The 22481-nt window shown below is 32.5% G+C and overlaps 1 protein-coding gene across 1 annotated transcript in view; it reads left to right on the plus strand.

Annotated features, from left to right (window-relative positions):
- Window positions 1-22136, plus strand: part of LOC106662624 — a 180004-nt gene extending 157868 nt beyond the window's left edge. Inside the window, exons 3-4 of the mRNA XM_014386840.2 lie at window positions 409-466; window positions 21740-22136. Coding sequence (XP_014242326.1) covers window positions 409-466; window positions 21740-21876 — 195 coding nt within the window. The 3' untranslated portion in view covers window positions 21877-22136. The remainder of the gene's footprint in view (window positions 1-408; window positions 467-21739) is intronic.
- Window positions 22137-22481: the final 345 nt, after the last annotated feature.

Consider the following 22481-nt stretch of genomic DNA (forward strand, 5'->3'; position numbering starts at 1 on the left):
CAGAAAACAAACGCTTTGAGTGAGTAAAAATTCTTTGATTGAATATAAAAAAAATATTTTTTGCATTGTATAAATTCACTTTTTCCCACATCCTACATGTATTTGTTAAATTTAAACAATGTTTGTAAATCCCAAGCCCTGAAGATGATCTCAATAAAGATCGAAACGTTGGCACGATAAAGAAAATGTTTTTCTGAAACCTACATCACACCAGACCGCATCTCACGATTTCTTAATAATCACTACTAGAAAGTATGTAAATGTGAAGAAATTTTAGCAGCAGTTTATTATGAACTTGGTTTTAATGCGACAGTAATAAATTAACGTATTCTTGTTATCATATCAAACTTTCAGCCTTAGGACATTCCATTTTATTTTATTTATTATCTTTCTTTCTTGTGTTTTTAGAAATTCGTCACCGAGGGCAGCATTGTCAGAGAATGCGCAAACGAGTGCTCTGAGAAACGTAAGTAATACTTTGTTTACCTTTTCAATGGTTAGTGTGCGGTTACATTGTTTATGTAATATACGTTGTTGTGACTTGTATATGTGCTCAGTGACTTTTACAGTTGTCAAATTGATTCAAATAATTCTTTGAGTCGTTTTTCTCTATGGTCTACGTTTTAATTTATTTAAGATTTTCTAGTATACGAAAGTTTTTTAACCTGTAATCTGTAGTTATAGTTAGAGTTTATTGAATAATAAAAAATAATTGTTACATTACAATATTTGTTTACAAGTTATTTAAGTGAATTTATAAACAGAAGGTTTCATAATTTAAAAAGAGGCCATTGTCACTCGAAGAAGGATTTGTTGCTTCAAAATAGTTCAGCATAAAATGTTATAATAATAAAAGGAATTTAATTTCTGATGAAAAATATATTTCAGCCAAATAAACCAATATTTCATTGTTAAGAAATGGACTTTTTTCAGTACGCAATCACTTTCAACTAACTAACAAGTGAGAGTGAAAAAAAATATATTCGATTAAAACCATGAGTGGAAAAACCACCCTTGGCAGTACACCACTACAATTTTTGCTTATTTAAAAAGAAATAAAAGTACAGGGTGTCAAATTAGCATATGTCACTGCTTCAGAAGTTTATCCGACAAGCCAAATCGGAATAAAAGTCCTTAATGGCCAAAGTCTGATTCTCTATTGTATTCGATATTTCACTTTCGTGTTATATAAAATATTTTTTAAAATATTACATAAAATATTATTTCGTCTGTAAATCTGATTATATGAATGAAAAAAGAATTAAAAATTTATGAGATTGATCTGATATAACACTGTAACCTTGTGCAAACAACATACAAAATCAGTTGGGAGATTGAATTCCCCAAGTTCCTGTCTACTTTCATTATTTTTAAATAAAAGTTTCTAAATCTTAATGACAATTGTTTCAACACTTGTTACCAAAAAATCAATTTTTTAACAATAAAACTTTAACATTAGACTGATGATGAGATCTTTGAGAAATTAAATATATGTGTTTAAAGCATCATTTGTAGGGAACTTTACACTTCTAGTCAACGAGGTATCATGAAGTAACCTATTATTTGTGAGAGGTAAGATAAAGCGTGTGTTAATAGGTGAAAGAGCTATTGTGCAATAATGTCTTGACGTAGTAGTCGTCTGTGGGGACTCCACATCAGACGTCTGTTGATGCACAGTCCTCTGTACCTTTAACACAGTTGCAAAGAGTATATTATTAATGTCAACTGGATTGGTGGTTTTGGGTGCAATTTTCTGTGTTACATTTTATTTTATTTTCACATACAAGTCGTGTAAGGTACTGCTGAGGATTTCCAATTGACAAAAAAATCAGAGTTGCTTGAGATTGCGCATCGCCAGCAAAGATCAGGAAGGAATAGAATGTATACATGTATACCCATGGTAGAACGTGGGACTTAGCGCACTACTCTGAAAAGCACCAGCAAGGAGAAAGTAGAGAAAAGATTAGTGGAAGACGCCGACCTTTCGATGACTTCAGTGACGTAGTAGCAAAAGAGAGCAGGTAGGGCGAAGTAGGTAGAGCAAAAACAGGAAGAGTGCCAAACGCGATCGAAAGCCTAGGCCACATCGAGTAAGGTGGCAAAAAAATACTGCTACACTTAAGTGAGTTAGTTAATAAGATTCATAATAAAGTGGCATAACTAGACGGCTGAGTGAGAGCTGCGAAAACCGAACTGATGGTCTGGGAAAACATTTTTACAATTTGAGGATTGAAAGGATACATTTTAAAACAGGCCGTTCTAGAAGGGATTAGGTTACAGCCTGTAGAAAGTAAGCTGACATTTTTCAGGTTTGTGATGGCGTATAACGCGCTTAACATGTGGCCTTTCAGAAGTTATGTTGAAAGTTAGTGTTGTTTTTTCATCGTAGTTAAAGTAACTCAGCAAAATGTTTTCAGCAGAATTTGCGGACCTATGTATCTTTTTGTTGTAAGTAAATATTCCATTGGCTAATAACGTTAAGAACCCTTGTTACGCAATCAAAAAAACATTACTCGGAGCTGAGCCCGCATAATATGTTATCGATCAAATTTCTTATATAACACGTTTGGATCCTAAAGTCTCTACAGTTGTTCATAAATAACATCAGCTCCGCATTGGCATATAAAAAGTATGATGGGAGTGTTCTTGATGTGTAGCAAACAAAAAAATCGAAAGGGTGCTGACTGCTTCATGACAAAATAGCAATATTTCCATCTCATAAGCGAGCAAAGGCGTTTCTTGCATAATTCCGAATTCAAATACAAGGATCAAATGAAAGTTGACCTTTTCATCCGGATAAATAACAATTTGAGGTTTAATTTAAAAAAAATTACTTTGAATTAATTTTCCTGGCGTACAAAGCACAAATGATGTACTCAAAAATTCTTTTAAATTGCAGTTACATCAATTTTTTAAATTGTATATACCGCATGAAAAATTAATTTCATTTTATATCGCTTGTATAATGTTCATTTTTATAAGAAAATGTTTTAATAAATAAAAGAAAGAAACCTTTTCTAAATTTTACCACTGTATTTAAGTCATAAAAAAGGAGATAATGAAATTTTATAAAAATCAAAAGATAAATTTATTTAATATTCATAATTGTTTTTATTTGTAATAAATTTATCGTCCAGCGGAATGACACACTTGTACACACAAACGTTCGGCCAAGTTAGCCAATTTACGTTTCAATTTTTTCATTAAGTGCCGCCATAAGTTGTCATTTTTTGTTTTTTTGATCAATTGAAAACCACGCTCTGTTTTTCGCCGGCTGAGCACAAATCTCGTTTGAATCAATTATGCAGTGGGTGGAGCTGCAGTTGAAAGATAGGGTTAATGGGGCTAACGGATGGCCTGATGTTTGGCCACGGTCCAGGCTATCGAACCTCGACGATTATGCAAGATTCTTGATGTGTCTTATCTTTATAGTATCATGGTACCATTAACGGAAATGTTTTTCAGGCGATTGTATCTTTGAATTGCTCTTTATTTTGTCATAAATGATAGGCTCATTCTGATTTATTCCATCCTACACAAGAATCTCTTCTCGGATTTTGTAACTACTCAACAAAGAAAAAAAATGTAATTGTTTTTAAGGACTATTTTTCTATTAATTCCTTACTGCTTTAAGGCCTAATTTTAAATATAGAGATAATTTATATTACGGTTTCTTTTAAATCATTTCAATATTTATTCACATAGTTAACATATTTTTTTTCAAAATGTTGGTCTTCATTTTCATTAGCAGATTCATGAAGGTCAATTTCATAAAAAATGACAAAAACTTTTTGAAAATCGATTTACAAAACATTAGATATTGTAAAAATAGCGCCCTAGCCAGACACTGCAAAATCTTTCACATTGTCTTTAATTAATAAATACGTTATAGTTTAACTTTTCTCTTCGGTTTAACACAATATAATAAACATTTAGTTTAAAATTTAAAAGCAATGTAGGCAATAAAGGTAAATTTAGATACCTGGTAGAGAGATACGCTTTATATACAGTAATTTTTCGAAGTTTCTGTGTTCATATGTGATGCAATAACTTGATCGCTTTATACACCAATCCTTCATTGATATTAGAATAGTTTAAGGATATAGTTTTGAGCAAATGTATGTTGTATGAAATGTGCTTTCCTCTAGGTTTGTTAAAAAATGTAAAAGGCATAAAAAATTTATGGTTTTTATTTTTTACGAAACGCTAAAGATTTTTGTCCAAAAGACAGAAGTGAAAACCAAATAGCAAAGCTGAGAAGTTCATTGAACTTAAAAACAAGAGAAATTTTTTTAAATAACTGATTGAATGTTATTTGTGCAAAATCTAACTTTTTTATTAACCGATTTTCGAAAGGATTTTGCTAAAATCTTTATACAATCGCATGAACTTGATGAATCTGAAAATAAAAAATGTTAATTGCCATTTCAAAAAAGTTAATTTTTAAATGAATGAATGATAAATTCAATGTTCAAAACTAGAGATTGGAAGTTTTTAAAAATAACCGCACCTAGTGATTTGTTCGAAGGAACCTTAAATCCACATTCGTAAAGTCTAAATGGCTGGTAGATATTGAAACGAAAAGAAGGCAAGATCCTGCAACGAATTTATGACCAGCGATTTTAAACGATTGGATTCCGATTTCACGCTGTCTCGGTAAATGTAAACTAAGGGCTAACCGTTCCTTTTTTACTGGCTATGATACCGTAAAACGATAATGTGGAAAAGGAAGAACATAAAGATAAATACTCTTAATAATGTTGATGTTGTGTGATAGTTCATAGACGAGTTGTAAAAAAATAAAAATGATTTGTCGTCATAATCAACCAAAATTCCCAATGATACATACCATTTGAATGGCTCTATATCGTACTTTTTTCTAAATCAGGCGCTGGATTTTAATCATTCTACATAATTTCAATTAATTAATGTTTTTAGGTGAGATAAAAAAGTGAGTGTCAAGAACGAGATTCGAACCCACAAACTGCCGCTAAATACGCCGCTACTCTACCACTATCGTGACTTCGATCCGGACAAATGAAAAATGGCAAAAAGGAGGGAAAATTCTAAAGGTGCGGTTGAGATGGGAAGTTGGCGTCCGAGTGGATCGAGGTCACGATAGCTCAAGTGTTAGAGTAGCGGCGTATCTAGCCGAAGGTCGTGGGTTCGAATCCAGCTCGTGACACTGACTTTTTTATCTCAACTAAAAACCTTAATTAATTGAAAGATATTAATTGGTCAAGCGGACCACGAAAATTAGTGAATACTACATAATATCTAAACGCTTTATCACAAATTGATATTTTAACATAAAACTAAATTAAATGCTTCTAATCTCAAAATAATAATCATAATGTGAGTATATTTCAATTAAAAAATTAATAAATGTATACTAACCAAGCAAGAAAATTTTATATGGTCACAGTAATAATAAATATCAGAAAGATATAAAATGTTCCACATGTACTTTGTCCTGGAAAATGTTGGTGATCAGTAGCCTAAACTAGTTTTTTTTCATTATTCTAAACAGAGAAGCTGTGCGCTCAAATATGCCGAAATATTGCAATTTTTTCTCTTTACAGTTTTAAAGATGTCTAACTTATTATTCATGGGTTACGTTTATATTAGGTATGTGGGTGTTTCAAACCATAGGAAAGTAAGAATACATAGCACCACAGTATTTGAGTGTGATGTCAGGTAGTTAAATCCCAGTTTGTCAAGTCTTTCTACATTTTCTGCATGGAGATTCTGTCTTGTTTAAAGCTACAGCGGAATTCAAATAAAGGTTCATATTTATCTTTAGTTTTCCAAATATTTATAAAATGATACAAACGCAATTATATTATTGAATCATTTTGTTTTTTATTGTTAACAATCCATTTTTCTTATTTACGTTAAGTTGCAATCTCACGCTTTTTGTAGCAAACATCCAATAATCCTTACAGATCTGCCAGATTACTGCAAGCATGAGTCAATGTTCCTAGGCTAATTAGAACTCAAATTCACTTTGCTTCAAAGCATTCCAGAACATAAGTTCTGAACAAATATTAAAAAGGTTAAATGAGAGAATACAACCTTGACACCTTTCGTAATTGACACCTATTCTGATATCTGGCCAACTATCAAAACATCAGCATGATGATTCAAATAAAATTCTTAATGAACGTGATATCACAATTGTACACATCCAGTTCTTTAAGAATACTAAAATGTTCAACTTGTTTAATTGAATGAAGCACTTTTTCATAATAAATGAATCAAACAAAAATATGGACATTACCATCGAGACTTCCATAAAATAATATTTAAAAGCTAAATAATGCTTCTTGAGTAACCATACATATAGGTTGGATGCTTCTCCATTCCAGAATACATATAGGTATCTCAAATACCCGCTTCATACTTGCGATAAAGCCTTAAATGCAGGACTTTTAAAAATAACTTAAGTTTGTGACTTGGGAAATGTTTTTTTTTTCTTTCTTGGCTTTGCCTCAATGCATCGGCCATGCGTTTTCCTTCGGCGTCGCCGCGGTCTATAGAATTTACTATGTTTCTTTCACTGCCTGATAAGTGCCGGCCCTGTGGGATGGTTCTCACGTCTTTAGATTGTTTTTTATAACATGTAAATAAGCAAAAAATAATCGAATGTACATTTAGTTGTGCATGATTGTTATGATACAAATTATTATACATTATTGAGACTTATTTTATACACACACACACACACATTTATATATATATATATATATATATATAATGTTGAATATATTCATAGAATAAATGTGTTTAATTTTTTTCCCCCGGCCGGCTAGCTGCCTGGGCTATTGCCGGCACCTAACATTTCTTCCGCCTCTCGTTTTTATTTTTATTTATTTACTTAATTTTTTTTTAAAGTTAGCTTGTCTGTAGTCTGGAGTTCTTTCTGGTTGTGTTCTGGGACGATATTTTTACATTTTAGCCCTCCCACACGTGGTGAAATTGGCTCTAAAACTATCTCATTCACTAACATTCAATACTAGCCTAGCCTTAATGCGGGTTTCAGAGTACTCAATATTCCTCTGAAGACCCGTCCTCGTTTAATTAATACATCCATACATTATGTACAGTTAAAATTACAATTAATCTAAAATATTAACCTAGGTTGGTGGGTTTATGGGGTACTTGATATTCCACCATAGACCCACCCATGCATACACTACTATCGCACTAATAAATACATTCACTATACACAAATACAGTAACCAATCATTCTGTATTTACAAATAAAAAATTCGGAGCCACTGGCGCATTTAATATAACAGCAGTGCCTCCGCCCATACACTCTAAAATATATAGCCTAATACTAACCTAAATCGGTGGGTCTGTGGAGTACTCGATATTCCTGCATAACCCACCATACACACTCACTATCTTGCCAATAAATACATTCATTCTACCCAAAACACACAAAGAGATGTATATCCTAGTTTGGTGGGTCTGTGGTACTCGATATTCCGACCACTACCCACCCATACACTCACACATTGTCGCCAATAAATACACTCACTTCAGGAAGGGAAAACGAAACCACTTGTGGAGAAGCATGAAAGGCGACCATATACATTTATTTGCTTCAAAATGTGTTTAATATTAGCAGAATAAAAAAAAAGTTATAATTAATTAATAATTAGCCAAATGTATAAAGCGGATACAGTAACTATACATTTGTATATTAACATTAATAAACTGAACGGTGGTGCGGTATAGTTCTACCCTACCGAATAGACAACAATGTATTGCTGGTTTAGCCTACTCTTATTACTAACTTATACAAATAACAACTAATTTTTATAACCGTTTAATTTTTATATGAACGTAGTTGATGAGAAAAATCAACACATTTCTTAATTATCACTAAAAATGTTCGGTTTTTTAATCAATTTTTTGTTTAGTTTGACCTATCCCTTTTTCTCTCTTTATCGGCTGGCTCGGGATATATATGAAACAAAACAAATCTTGAAATTTAATAAATTATCTCTGTTAAAACATTACTTTGGTATATTAAATCGATATAATGTTACCAGAATCGAGAAATTTAAAGCATTTTTTAAATCTAATTATCAAATTAAAAATTATCCTTGGCTGACAATTGAAGAACGACCAAATCAGATTTGCCAAAATGACAGTTTGAATGTTTTCAAGTTCTCGAAAAAAATGCAATTCTCTGCAAATATCTGAACGAAAAGTTTGCATGTTTATGTTGATTTCTCTGAGAAAACGAAAATAACAGATTAGTATTTTTTAGCTAAAGCTCAGACGCCCACGCTTGCAAGGATGATCGGATACTAACGTTGGCATAGCTTTTGTGTTTTATATTTCGATAAAAGTTACGTCCCTAAGGGAAAAGTTGTGTAGGAGCCAGAGGGCAAGCTCAGGGGGACGGCCAGGAAGTTATCAGGTCCAGGCAATTTCCGTTGGTGAAAATTCCGGTGCACTCATGCGAATAAGCCTCATCCTTTTAGCTGTGTAAATTCACTTGTCATGTAAAAAAATGGCTAACAAGTGTGATAAAATGTGACCATCAAATTAATCGCACTAATTAGAGATAAAAGGAAATATAATACTGAAATTTTCTGAATTTCTACGTGAATTTAAACTTAAATTTATTATAGTTAGGAATACAAAATATGTTACATCACAACGAGTTTACTGCAAATGAATACTAATTAATTATACACGAAAATATTTTCAAAGCTCGTACATTTATCATTGATAACAGTAGTGACTTCCAGTTTATTACATTACATGTTTAAAATGTTTAAAAAATAAAATAAAAATGATGCTTAAAAATTGATTTCTTTTTATCAAACTACTTGAAAATGTTTTCATGCAGTATTTGTAAAAGTGTATAGTATTGTACTTTCTGTTCCCACCCATCTGAGGCCCAGATAAAACTTTAAAACTGCAAACGTGCACTTAACTTCTAATTGTTATCGTATTTAGTACGAAGCATCATTAGAAGTCAAAGATAAAATATTTAAACAGGAACAGGCTAGTTCTTATTACGAAATATTTTTCCGTACGTTATCAATCAAAATTGTTATTTCTTTTATCCTTTGATAATTTTATTTGGTTTTATCACTCACAATTTCATAATTCCCTTATCCCCCTATCTTGAACTGCCAAGCTTCACGTTTAATAAATCGCAAACGCAGAAAAGCAGAACAGTGTAATTTTATGTTGATTTGATGATTATAACGGTGCAATTGATTTTTTAAAATTGTAAATCTGAATGTACCGGAAAAAGAAAACGGCGCCGGAACAAAACAACGTATTCGCATGAAGTAACTCCTCTCATAATTTGAAAGTGAAAATCACGTGTCATAAACTTCTTTCCTTTCCAGCCCGCAATTCCCACTGATAGTGTTTGCACGCGGTGATAAAATGAGTTGAAGTGAAGAAAGAAAATAAAAGGGAAAGCCTCTTCACCTTCCATATTCTAGCCGGAGGTGTCATGAATCCCTTATTTACAATCTACTTCATAGCAAGAATTTTACGAGGCGTATAACTGGATATTTCACACGAACCTTTGCCCTGAGGAAGATCTTTACAAGCAAGAATCAGCCGCACTTTTGATGATTAATCCTCAAAAAATACAACTTTGAATAATAAAAATTATTTATCAATTGATTAGAATGCAATATTATTTACCATTATTTATTCCATCTTGGTTCTGTCCGACCTATATTAACAATTATAAAAATTTCAATGTATTTTTTATCTATTCCTATTGGAAACCAAACTGTGAGCATTTAAGTTTAATTTTTTCCTCAAAAATTTAAATTCATTGCAAAACATAATCAAAAACGAAACGTTATTATCATAATCTCCAGTGAAGAACTTGTGTTCACCGTAATGCAAATTAACATCGATGGAAAATTTTCCCTCCATTTGACATGAACGTAAAATTTTTTGTGAAATTTTAGGCCAATGTTTTGAAGGTGACTTTTTTTGTAAAGACACAAAAAAAATACTAAAAAATCCGAATTTAAACTTTTTCCCGTAAAAAAACTTCCCAGTCTATAGTGCACTTAAGTAAAAGTTAAAGTTTAACATTGTTACATCAACTCAGCATTTGATATTCACCCTGTGTCTAATTCTGAAAAGTTAAAGCGCAAATTGGTCCCCTAGAATTAACAAACCCAGCAATAAGGACAAATTAGACGAACCCGTCTTTCCGAAAACAAATACAAAGAAAATGTTAAAATATTTTTTTTTACAGCATCCTCATTAAAAGAAACCTCTTGATTATTCGTTTCGGGTTTACTCTTACATTTATTTTTTGTATTTTTCTACTTCTCCTCTTTTTTTTCTTTTTTTCTTTTTTTTTAAATGAAATTTTACGAGCGTCATATATTTTTCATTCAGTATCTTAAAATTATGATTTCATAACCTTGCAGCAACAATGAAACGCATAAGAAATTACAGTCTTTTTAGGTTTATATATAATCTATTCAAATTTAATATTTAAAGTCTAAATAGTAATAATTTTACATTAAGTGAGCAGATTTCTAAATTATAGAAAGCTAAAAAATCTACTTGCTATGAAACATATTTTGCCAAGGATATATATCTGACACAATTATTTAAAAGAAGAACTGCGTTGTATGACAGGCATTCAAACATTTAGTAGATATGTGTAGAGATTAGTGACCGTTAATCGATAGTTATTCAGATATCGTGTGCTTGAGTTTTTTGCAATCATAGATATGTTGCTTTACTCTCTTGTCCAGATATTGGGATGTAAGACCGATGTAAGTTGCCAGACAGTTTAAACAGTTGATCTTGTAGATTACGTCAGATTGATTTGTTATTTGTGTGGTAACTTTAATTTTGGAAAAAAGTGTTTGAATTGTTTTATAATTTTTGAAAGCTATTTTGAAGTTATCGGACGAGAGAAATGTGTTTAATTTATGTGATAGTTCTTGAATAAATGGCATGGAAAAATGTGTTTGAATAGAAAATATATTGCATTGTATAAATTCACTTTTCTACATCCTAAATGTATTTGTTAAATATAAACATTGTTTGTAAATCCCAGGCCCTGAAGATGATCTCAATAAAAGATCGAAACGTTGGCACGATAAAGAAAATGTTTTTCTGAAACTTACATCACACCAGACCGCATCTCACGATATCTGAATAACTATTTAGTAGATATTTGAATTGGACCAGTGCTGATTCTATCAACATTCTCCATACGTTCACTAATTTTCGTGGTCCGCTTGACCAATTAATATAATTCAATTAATTAAGGTTTTTAGTTGAGATAAAAAAAGTCAGTGTCACGAGCGGGATTCGAGCCCACGATCTTCGGCTTGATACGCCGCTACTCTACCACTTGAGCTATCGTGACTTCGATCCGCTCGGGCACTAACTTCCCATCTCAATCCCACCTTTGGAATTTCCCTCCTTTTTGCCATTTTTCAAATGTCGTGTAATCTATTTGATTCTCGGCGACAAATGAAATGGCCATGGAGAGCATTAGTGAAGTATACTTCATTTTAACTCATTAAATTCATTAATTTTCGTGGTCCGCTTGACCAATTAATATAATTCAATTAATTAAGGTTTTTAGTTGAAATAAAAAAGTCAGTGTCACGAGCGGGATTCGAACCCACGACCTTCGGCGTGCTACACCGCTACTCTACCACTTGAACTATAGTGGATATCTCCATACCACTAAATTATACGTTATGTGTTATTCCATTTATTGATAATATGCTTTTAAGCACGTTCTGCTATAATGACGATTTTGAAAACTGTAATGTAATAAGCTGTGAGAATTTCTGCAGGTAGGGCAGATCGAGTGTCTAATACAGATACAAAACTGGGCCTAGCACTCTTCCCTCTGGTACGCCAGAAGGCGAAAATACAATTTTCAAAATAACTGTATACGTTCGGCTCGTATGATAAGATTGGAACATATTAGTTAATAAATGTGAGATTTCTTTTTTGTTTTACTGAGAAGGAGTAAAAAGTCAGCATGCCAGAAAAACAGCTTTTTCCTTGTCCAGAAACATAAGACTACTGTTTTCTTTTCAAGTGTTTCTAGTATAGTATCTATCATTTATTTGATTGAAATGCTGCAGGCAAGAATCGTTCGGTGATAAATCACACTGGGAAGGGGAGATTTGAAAGATAAAAGTGTTCAATCAAGGCTAAGAATTTGGCTGCTATTATTTTCAGTTACGTAATGGTTTTTAAGGGAGTTTTCAAGAAACTTTCATTATTTATTTGTTCGTTTTGAGAATGTTTACACTAGCAGTGAACATAAAACATCAAATAAAATTGATGTACTACATCAAAAATTGAACTGTGACCTCTTTACTCCTAATACGTGATTGCTTTATAATTGATGCTGCCTCGTTTCGGTGGCAGTAAAAACACTCTCATTTGGATGTTTATTTGAACTACAAACTCAACTTAGTAAGTTATTTAATTCGGCATCACTTGAAATAGTACAACACATGAGATATATCATTTTTAATGGAGAAATTTTGTTGTATTGATAATTCTCGCATTTCTCGAACCTGTATCAGGACATAACTCTCCTTCTCATCGTGTCTCCGCCACGATAATGTATCTCGTGCATTGGTATATTTCCAGCCCCATTTCCTCATACCAATCCTTCTTTCATCGAGAATTATCCTAGGGACTAGTATCAGGCTAGGGAGGAAGTTAATTTAAAAATGCGTTTGTAATGTAAGTGCTCGTTACGAGTGAAAAGTTGAAAAAATAAACGCCTCTAAGTCGTTGGCAGAATTTACAGTGTTTTAATAATTACGACTAAAGTGAAAAATTTCACTCAAACAAGCAAGCAGGTGCTTTAATCACAAAATCCATTAGAAGAAAAAATTTTAATCAAAATAACCGTCTTTATAAAGCAAATATTATTGTTTATTAATTATTTGGAGATCGTGAGGTGCGGTCTTGTGTGATATAGGTTGAAAAAAACATTTTCTTCATGGTGCCAACATTTCGATCTTTATTTTGATCATAAATACTACACACTGTTTATTTATTTACTTTTTTGTAAGACAAAACAAACTCATATATTCTACGAAGTTGAACTGTTTGCCTAAAGTGTGTTATTTTTTGAGATTCATATTTTGATAAATATTAATAACGTTTTGATAAATAAAAATATTAATATTAATCTCTGCTGTCATATTATAGGCTTAACGTTATAAATTTGAATTAGGGCATAATTCCACTTGTCAAATATAATAATAGAAATAATCAATTGTCTGGAGTTGTATCGTCAATTACCGAAGTTTAAATGGTGCCAGAGATTAAGTCCGGAGAACGGGAGAAAAAGGGCGTCCATTAGCGATACAGGCAGCATAAATCACTACTTAAGAGGTTAACGGGTAAATGAATGTTGTTTTCTTAAGTTAATTATTAAAATAGAGTGTGGGAGAAATGAAAACAAGCTTTTGGCTAAAGACCAACTCCCACTAGTTTGTATTAAAACGTGGTAATCAAGCACTTTTCAATTTCCAGACCGTCTGAAATATCATGTGCTAAATTTTGACCAAGAAAGTACCACTGATATGACTTAAACGCGATAAAAACTCTAAAAAATATGATTTAAAAAATACCGCTAAAACATTTTACTATTATTTCTACGTTTAATAAGAAACTTTATTCTTCTATGCCCTGAAGATATTATTTCTAAGGGCATTTTTCGCTTGATGCTAATATTGGCTTCAACAAGTAGGTAGGTGATCCCAAGATTGCCTTGATTCTGTTTGTTATGAAAAAAATCGATGTTGCTTTCGTTGAAATTCACACGTCTATGATAAAAAAAAAACACAAAACAAGATCTTTTTTAATTTAAAAAAAACTATTACCATAAGGTGGCATGAAAACGCTTTTAAGTAAAGTATAAATATATTAAGACAGAGCAACATAAATTCGATAATTTATTAAATATTTTTCAAACCAATTAGATGACATGATAGTAGAACCCTTTTTGCAAAGTAAAGTAATCTGCACTTTCAGTTTAACCATCAAGCTTTTCACAATTTTACGTATTTTATTAATTTTTCATAGCCGTTTAGTGGTTCAAAGAGAGGGTCATTTTTCGGTACAATTTGGTATAGGATAAAAAATCTTCTTTTCCTTAATATAGAACGAATTCATATGTAGCTATTGGTTTTCCAGAAGTGCAATTCATTAATTTTGGAATGGAACTAAGTGAAACAAAATTGTATATTTTTATACATAAAAAAATTCTCTTTCATACATGTTTTTTCAAAATCATACCTCACACAAATTTTTATTTATTATGGTTTTACAAAATAAATAAAAAAATCGTTTGAAAAAAAAATTGTTTTGGAAGAAAGTGTACCTAAAAGGAGAAAAAATACAAGTTTTCAGGAAAGTTTATGATTTTTTGATCGAGCTCAGTTTTCCCGTTGCTGCCCAATTTGCGCCATAGAATTGTTACACCGATCCTTTTTGCTGTACGGATTAGTCTTATTACGGAAGTAGTTTTTGTCACAGACTATAATAGGCTAACTTCAAATTGATTCGCAATTCATAAAATATTAGAAGCACATCTAAAGCTCGGAGATTGAATACATGATCCCGGAAACACGTTTTTCAACATCCTATGAAAAGGAAAAAGAATCAGAAGGAAATCATATACAATTATATGGTATAAGGATTGCTCAAAAATCAGTGAATGAACCGTATCGTACACTGTGCAAGCCACCAATTTGACCAACCAAACTCTACGGTAAAAAATTAGGAAAGTACCTCGCTCTTTCAAGCTGAAATGCATGCCATCAACACCTGTGCTTTGTGAAATTCTTAAAAGAGGTTACTCTTTCAAAGCAATCTTTGAAAGATCGGATAGCCAAGCTGCTATCAAAACATTAGAGTGTAAAATCTCACATTAAAATTAGTCGGTGAATACAACCAAAAACCGGGAGAGGACACCGCCCTGACATCGAGCATACCAAAGACCCAACGGAATTTTTGGGAACGAAAAGACAGACACATTGGCCACAGGAAGCAAGATCATATTTAGGCCCTGAACCTAATCTTGGGATCACAAAAACTTACATAGAATACTCTATCTCAGAAAAGAACCAAAACGACAGTAGAAGGGGATAAACTCTGGAAGTACTATACCCAGTATGCTTATGCTAAAACAACCCTCGCCAAGGCCGGTGCGGACGGTGCTTCAGTTAGCGAGGACTAAAATCAGAAGATTGATTATTATATACCGGTAATTGGCATCGAACAAAACATCTATACAACATAGTCATCAACAATGCCCCATTTGTAGGTTATGCAATGAGGAGGAAGAAACAGCTACTCATATCATCTTCAATGTGAATGGAGTCATAACCTGAAATATAAAGAAAATCCAGGGAATGGAATTACACCAACGACAGTCATCGATCTAGTATTCTTTGAAGAAGGATCGCATCAATTGCGCTGAACAAAGAAACTAGGAAAGTGCAGTCTTATGTATCAGCCAGTCCAGATGGCTGCAGTGCCTGGGGAATAAAAAACCCCAATAGTATCCATCATCATCATCATTATCATTATCATCATCTAAAGCTCCGGATTTCACAGGACCATTTTCATTCTGTGCAAAAAAAGTTTGTGCTTTAATACTAAAAATCTTCACAAAACGTATATTTGATATGAAAAACGGCTACTAATAGCTTAAACCCGATTTTTAATAATGCATGATGTTAGTATTAATTAATTCGAATTATATATTCCTCTACGTATTTATCTTAAGCTGTTCGGAATGAAAAGAAGTGAGTATTTTTATTAATTCCACTTTATAAAAGTTTAGGCAATGACAAACTTCAAGCCGGTCTATTGCCTTAATTTACGATACTATTTTGTTTTCGTTTTTCCAACTTAGAAACATTAGTGCGCCATTAATTCTCCAAGACGTTGACGACGCTAACAAAGGAGTCTCCATAGGCGATTACTGCATTGTATGCCTTGGGGGATTATCGCCGAGGGAGGTTGTGCCCGACGTTTTAGACGTACCGGAACCTGCATCATTCATACCTTCCAAGAATATGCTATGTTGGATTTTCAGGATGAGAGCATCCGTCAGAGGATTAGAGAAACAGACGTGCCAGAGACGATTAGTTTAGATCATACATTTGTGTCTAACGAAATTCTAGATATGTACATATTTACAGAAAGTGTACTATAAATTACAGTATTTGTAGTTTCTGTCAGTTATTACTTCATGAGATTAACAACTGCAATCAACGAGCTAATATTGTTATATAATTTTTATATTTTAATTCAATGATATTAATCATTGAATTAAAACAATTCAATACATTGAATTGTGAAATTGAATTAACAAAATTCAATTTAAAAACCCAAGATATTTGTTTTATGGCTATCTATTTACAAAAGCACCAGACCCAACAGGGAAATTAGCAAAATGTCGAAACACGTCTTGTTACACCCAAAATTATTTCGGGTCAGAGCAAACTTTTCCCGGTAGCTCGTCGGGAGTGGGGGGTAAGAATGGAGGGACAATTTACAAAATATAAAAACAAAATAAAATAAAAAAATATTAAAGACCAAAGAAATATTGGTGAGTTGGCCGCCACCCCATTTTATGCCTCCAGAGTAATGGGGAACTCCTTTAACTAAAAAGTATATTCTTGTTTGTACTCTAAATAAATTTGATAAAAATAAATGAACAAATAAATCAATCAATATATGAGAGGAAAGTAGTATAATATTTTCTATTAAAAAAATAAATGATTTACTTTATTCAATGGCGGACACTCGCCATTGGGGGGCACTCCAGGCAAGGCCACTAGTCTAGGGCCAGGATAAAGCCAGCCTAACACGGCGGGTCCTGATCAGCAACCTTACCTTCTCCTTATCGCATTCGAGTTCCCTCTGCTTAAATGATTATTACGAGGTACCTGGCCATGCAAAATAATCAAGCCAAAAAAAAAAAGTAGATTAATAAGGAGGGAGAGAAAAAAAATAAAAATGAGAATTCACTTAACAATGGGGGCATTTATTATTCCTAAACAGAGTAAAATTAAACCATAAACCAGATCTGGGCTAACTTAAAAGAATTTAAACTTAATCATCTAAATTAACAATAGTAAATAGTTAAAATTAAAACAAACAAAAATTCCATCTTTATGCAGTCTTGTCCGTAAACCAACATCTTTACTTGGGAATCGTTGATCCAGCCACAACCATCCGGAGAGTCCTCCTGGGTTCCAGTCCTGCCGAAATCATCTCCAAAAAAAAGAGAAAATCTCCGGAGAATCGGGGCCGCCTCTATATCCTTTCAGAAAACCACGAACGGACTGTCCTCGCTCGTCGCCGTGGTCTGGTGAGGAAGGCGCCCGGTGGAAATTCCAAAGATGGAAATATCCACGAAGAAAAATCCGGACGAGCCGTTTTCCGGAGAATCTCTATCAGTTGCCCATTCGTAGGTGTTTTCCGCACTGTTCTCCTCCGCGACCTCTGACTCGGTCCAAGCGATTGCGTTATCGCTTAATCCCCGGCACTAAATACACACTCTTAATAATAACTCTAATTGATGATTTTCAACAATTTCCTACGTACACTGGTTTTTAATTAATAAAAATTTATACATCTTATAACTAGGTTACATACCTTCTTACAAGAAAAGTATCGAGGCGAGAAAATAAAAATTTGATTTTGGGGCAAAAAAAAACACTTTCCTCCCTGACAATCATGACATTATAAAAACCAATTTTTTTTTGTCACAGTCTGACATAAAATTGGAAGACCATAATGATCATTAACATGAATAGTTTAATAAGTGTAAAATTGCCTAATCGAAAGATTCAAATTTTACGATTAGGCTTTTGACTGATCGTAAAAATAAACTGTTAGATCTAAAATTCAAAGTTTTTCAAAAGTCGATCTAACATAAAAAATTTAAACATGTTTATTTTAAAACAGTCCACTGCAGAAAAGGTATATTTCTTGAATAGCAGAAAATATACTATAAAACTTGTCCGTAAAAGGTTTTTTTAATAAAAATATGTATAACGTATATTATAAAAGAAAACAGTAAAACTTTAAAGAGCGAACAGAACATATATTCGTCACACCGAAATTATCTCTTCTCCACCTAAGAAATAAATAATGATTCAAAACAAGAAAAGGCTCAAGTTGCAATCTTGAATTACATCAAGCAGCTGCGTACAATTATTTATATACTGAACTGTCAAAACAAACACTAAATAAATAGCTCTCTTTGTAACCTGGGCATGAAGAAGGAAATATTTCATTTTTTAGCCACTTGTCCTATACTACCAGAATTTACACAAAAGTGGTTCAGAATGTCTACTTTAGAAGCTGCTAAAGTATGTTACTTATAAAACGGAAAAAATTGGCAAAATTATATTTTTTAAGCGTAATTTAAATATGAAATAATTACCTATAAATCCTCTAATAATTCTTTCCAATTTATAAATTATTTATAGACATACAAAACCAACAAACATGAAAATGTGCAAATATTATTATTGTATTTTTTCTGTTGTTTTGTAAAAATTGGACCAAGAAATAATACTTGATTTTTCCGATATTAACTGTGTCATTTTCCATGTGTTCATTTTCCATCAATCACTCAATAGAGCTGCTGTATTGGTTCACTTTTTATCCTTGCTGGTCTTTTTGTTATAATTATAGGGTTTGTATGGTTGCTCATGGGGTAGTGCGGACTGCCATATTTTTTTTTTACCACATCAGACACCAACTTTCCGTTGGAGATCATGATAGTTATGGCATGGTCTCTTGAAAAGTCCGAGGGGCCTGGTCCTCTTATTTGAATTTTTGTAATGCCTTAGACGCCACAGAACCCTATTTTGGTTCTGTCTGCCCTAAATAGTTGTGTAGTTTTTTAATGAGACAGCATGAGGAGCATGAGTTCAGGAGGTATTTAAGAATCTAATTTGCCTTGTTTTATACACAGGGTTTCACAGGAGTTTGTAATACAAGTAGAATTTTTAACATCGTTATTCTATATTATAAATGTTGGCATAAATATAAACTTTAATTTTTATTATGTAATATATTTTTTAAATTATCACTAAACATAAACTTATTATTTAAAGACAAATGTTAAATAAACGTATACTTATACAATAAAACTTCCCAATTTTGTCAGTTATTATGTTAGGTATATGATGATGATGATGATGATAATAATAAGGTAGCCGGAATATTGGTAATCTCCAAGCGTCCTTCTGGCGTTTTTATACTTTTCCTATGTTCTTATTAATAATTAATTACCACATATGATTTAGTATGATTTATTATTAATGTTGAATAAATACAGTCAAAGCACACTGACTCTATAGAACTAAAATTAATTCGTTAATTAATACCGTTCAAATCATGAATATTGAACATTTTCCTTTATTTTAATTAGTGTAGCCTTTATAGCCTAAAAATGTAAAACGATTGTTTTTAGGTTTAATTAAAAGTTTGTACGTTTTATGAAAGAAAATTGGTCAGCCTGAGGCATCATGTAGGCCAAATATGGCAAATTAAATTTGAACAAATTAGATTGCGCGCTGTGGTAGATGCGAGGAGAAGTTTATCGCTGTGATAAATTTAAGCGAAAACAAATAGAAGAGATTGTAAATTGTTTGAAAAGGGTGGTTTTTTATCTCTTCAGTAGTGGGATTTTGCCAACAGGAAACACCCTTGTCACACACCTTCCGGAGATAAGGGGGCTTCTGTTCCCTTTTATTTCTATACCCATTTTTTATTAAGGTCTGCAAACAATTAGATTCGCGTTCCACGCGGTGCCCTGTTTATCTTTGGCAAATATGGGAAAACTATTAGGCGAGAAATGACGGATGAGTCGATTAAGATGAAACGATCCAGTCATAATGGCAAAATACTACAAGATTTGCATGAAAACCAGCCCATCTGTCATCATAAATCGCCAATCATTTGTACGAAGCATTGCTTTCATTTTTCTTCCTTTTTTTTCTTTTCTATCATCATTCAATGATTTTTGATACAGTTTATTCTTCTCGTTAGAAGTACAATACATGAAATATCTACATTAACCATCAGCTTTCTATTTAAAAAAAAAAGATGAAAAAGTCAGAAAAATTTAAAAATTGACCAATTATTTCAACACAGTTTGATCATGTCTGATCATTCTGGGTAATAAATAATTTGCTGAACTATTTTTTATCTTTCCTTTACTGCTTAAAATGCCACCAAAGTAATTGTGATATCTTGTGATAACTCTCCCCCCTCACTCTGTCTCACTCTCTTTTTCACTCTTTCTACATCTATCTAGGTAACTATGAACGTAATATCTTTATCTCTCTCTTTCTTTTTTCTTTCTTTTGATCTCTTTCTATACCTTTTAGGTAACTGTCTACTGAATATCTTTCTCTCTTTCTCTTTTTCTCTCTCTCTCACTCTCTCTCTCTCTCTCTCTCTCTCTCTCTCTCTTTCATCTCATTTCACTATATTTTTATCTTCACTCTCTCTCTCCTTCTCTCTCTCTCTTTCTCTCTTTCTTCATTTTCACTCTCTCTCTTTCTCTTTCACTCTCACTCTCTCTCCCACTCTTTCGTCTCATTTCACTATCTTTTTATCTTCAGTCTCTCTCTCTCCTTCTCTCTCGGTCTCTCTTTCTTCACTCTCCCTCTCACTCTCTCTCTCTCTCTTTCTTCACTCTCAGTCTCTTTCTTTCTCATACACTCTCACTCTCTCTACCTCTCCCTCTCTATCATCTCATTTCCCTATCTCTTTATCTTCACTCTCTTTTTCCTTCTGTCCCTTTCTCTCTTTCTTCACTCCCTCTCTCTCTCTCTCTCACTCTCTCTTTCTCTCTTTCTTCACACTCAATCTTTCTCCCCTCGGAAGATGGCTTCGAGTTTATTCAATGTCTTCATCAAAATGTTAATATTGATAGTGTTGTATTAATTAGTAATGTGAGAACGAACACAGATATAATTAAGCTTGTCATTTCTCTTCTACATCCGTTGTTTGATGACATGAATTATTGGATTATGGAACAGATGAGAAAATCTACATACGATTGCATTTCCAACTGAAACCAACATGATCGCTCTAACATTGTCTTACCGAATAATTTTGATATGTCATTTATATTTTTACATATACCTTTGCTAGATAATACCCGTTGATAATTTTTCCTTTGTTATTCTTAAAAAACCTTTTCCTTCTTCTTGGTCACGGCAACATATAATGACTACAGATCCGCTGAGATTTGAACCAAATACAATAAAACAGCTGAAAAAATAGGAACTCGCCCAATTTATAAAAAAGGCAATTTTATAAAGATCGGACGATTAAGGTCCGTATTAAGTACAAGTTAGACACTAAATTGTACTACATAGAGTTGAAACTCTTAGGAAATTCAAAAGGCTTGAGAGGCATACGGGAAATTTCCATCATCATTTTAAAAATATACAAACGGAATAAGGCGAGAAAAATCTTATCTACCTAATTATTTTCCACAGTCAAATTTTGTGTTTTTTAAGAAAGTATGTAAATTAATGTTATTCTTGAAAAAAATTTGGTCGGTTTTAAGATTAAAGTAAGTCCAAGAATAGCAAGACTGTTTTGCCAATATTGACTTGGGGTTCCCGTAGTATGAAATCAGTCTTCTTGCATGATATTTATCTTGTAAATTTGTTTACAGGCGAGTCCTGGGGGACGAAGGTGTTCTGCTGCTCCGAAAACGCCTGCAACCAGGGTCACAGAGAGAGATCGGCGGCCATTGTCCTAACTGCTCCCTTGATCCTACTTGTCCGGCAAGTCTTCAAACTTACCTACTAACAAGGTTCGCCCTAAGGGTGACCTGTACACACGCTTTAACCTCTGACTCAAAATGTAGAATTTTTCCATAACAAAACAAAAATTAAACAATAACAAAATCATTTTTAAAGTCTCAACAGACATATATTAACACTTTTTTAAACTTATTTCAGCAACTGAGCTGAACATGTTTGTACTTTAACCTAATAATTAACAATTATAAAATAAACTTTTATCTTTCCACACATTGTATATTTTTTAAAAACCACCAATTTCCTTTGATATAAGTAAATAATAAAATTGTAAAATAATACAAAAATTCATGTTCATGTAAAGAACAAAAAATAAGATAAGATGTATCTCAAGGTAAATGCAATGAAATGCCACTTTTGTAAAGCCAATTAAATTACATAGTGACGGCCTTTATTTTACATTAATCATTTTCATCTGACATTAAATTTTTGTTATATTTACATTAAATTATATAAATTAATACGATAAATTATGACTACTTAATTCATACACGGATAAATCAAATTATATATTTTATTAACTTCACTATTAAATTTTTTATTTCCCTTAAACATCTAAAACATAATATTATTTAATGTCGAAAAAACCAGAAC

The sequence above is a fragment of the Cimex lectularius genome, unplaced genomic scaffold, assembly GCF_000648675.2.
Source record: "Cimex lectularius strain Harlan isolate CLEC.00 unplaced genomic scaffold, Clec_2.1 scaffold240, whole genome shotgun sequence".
NCBI lineage: Eukaryota > Metazoa > Arthropoda > Insecta > Hemiptera > Cimicidae > Cimex > Cimex lectularius.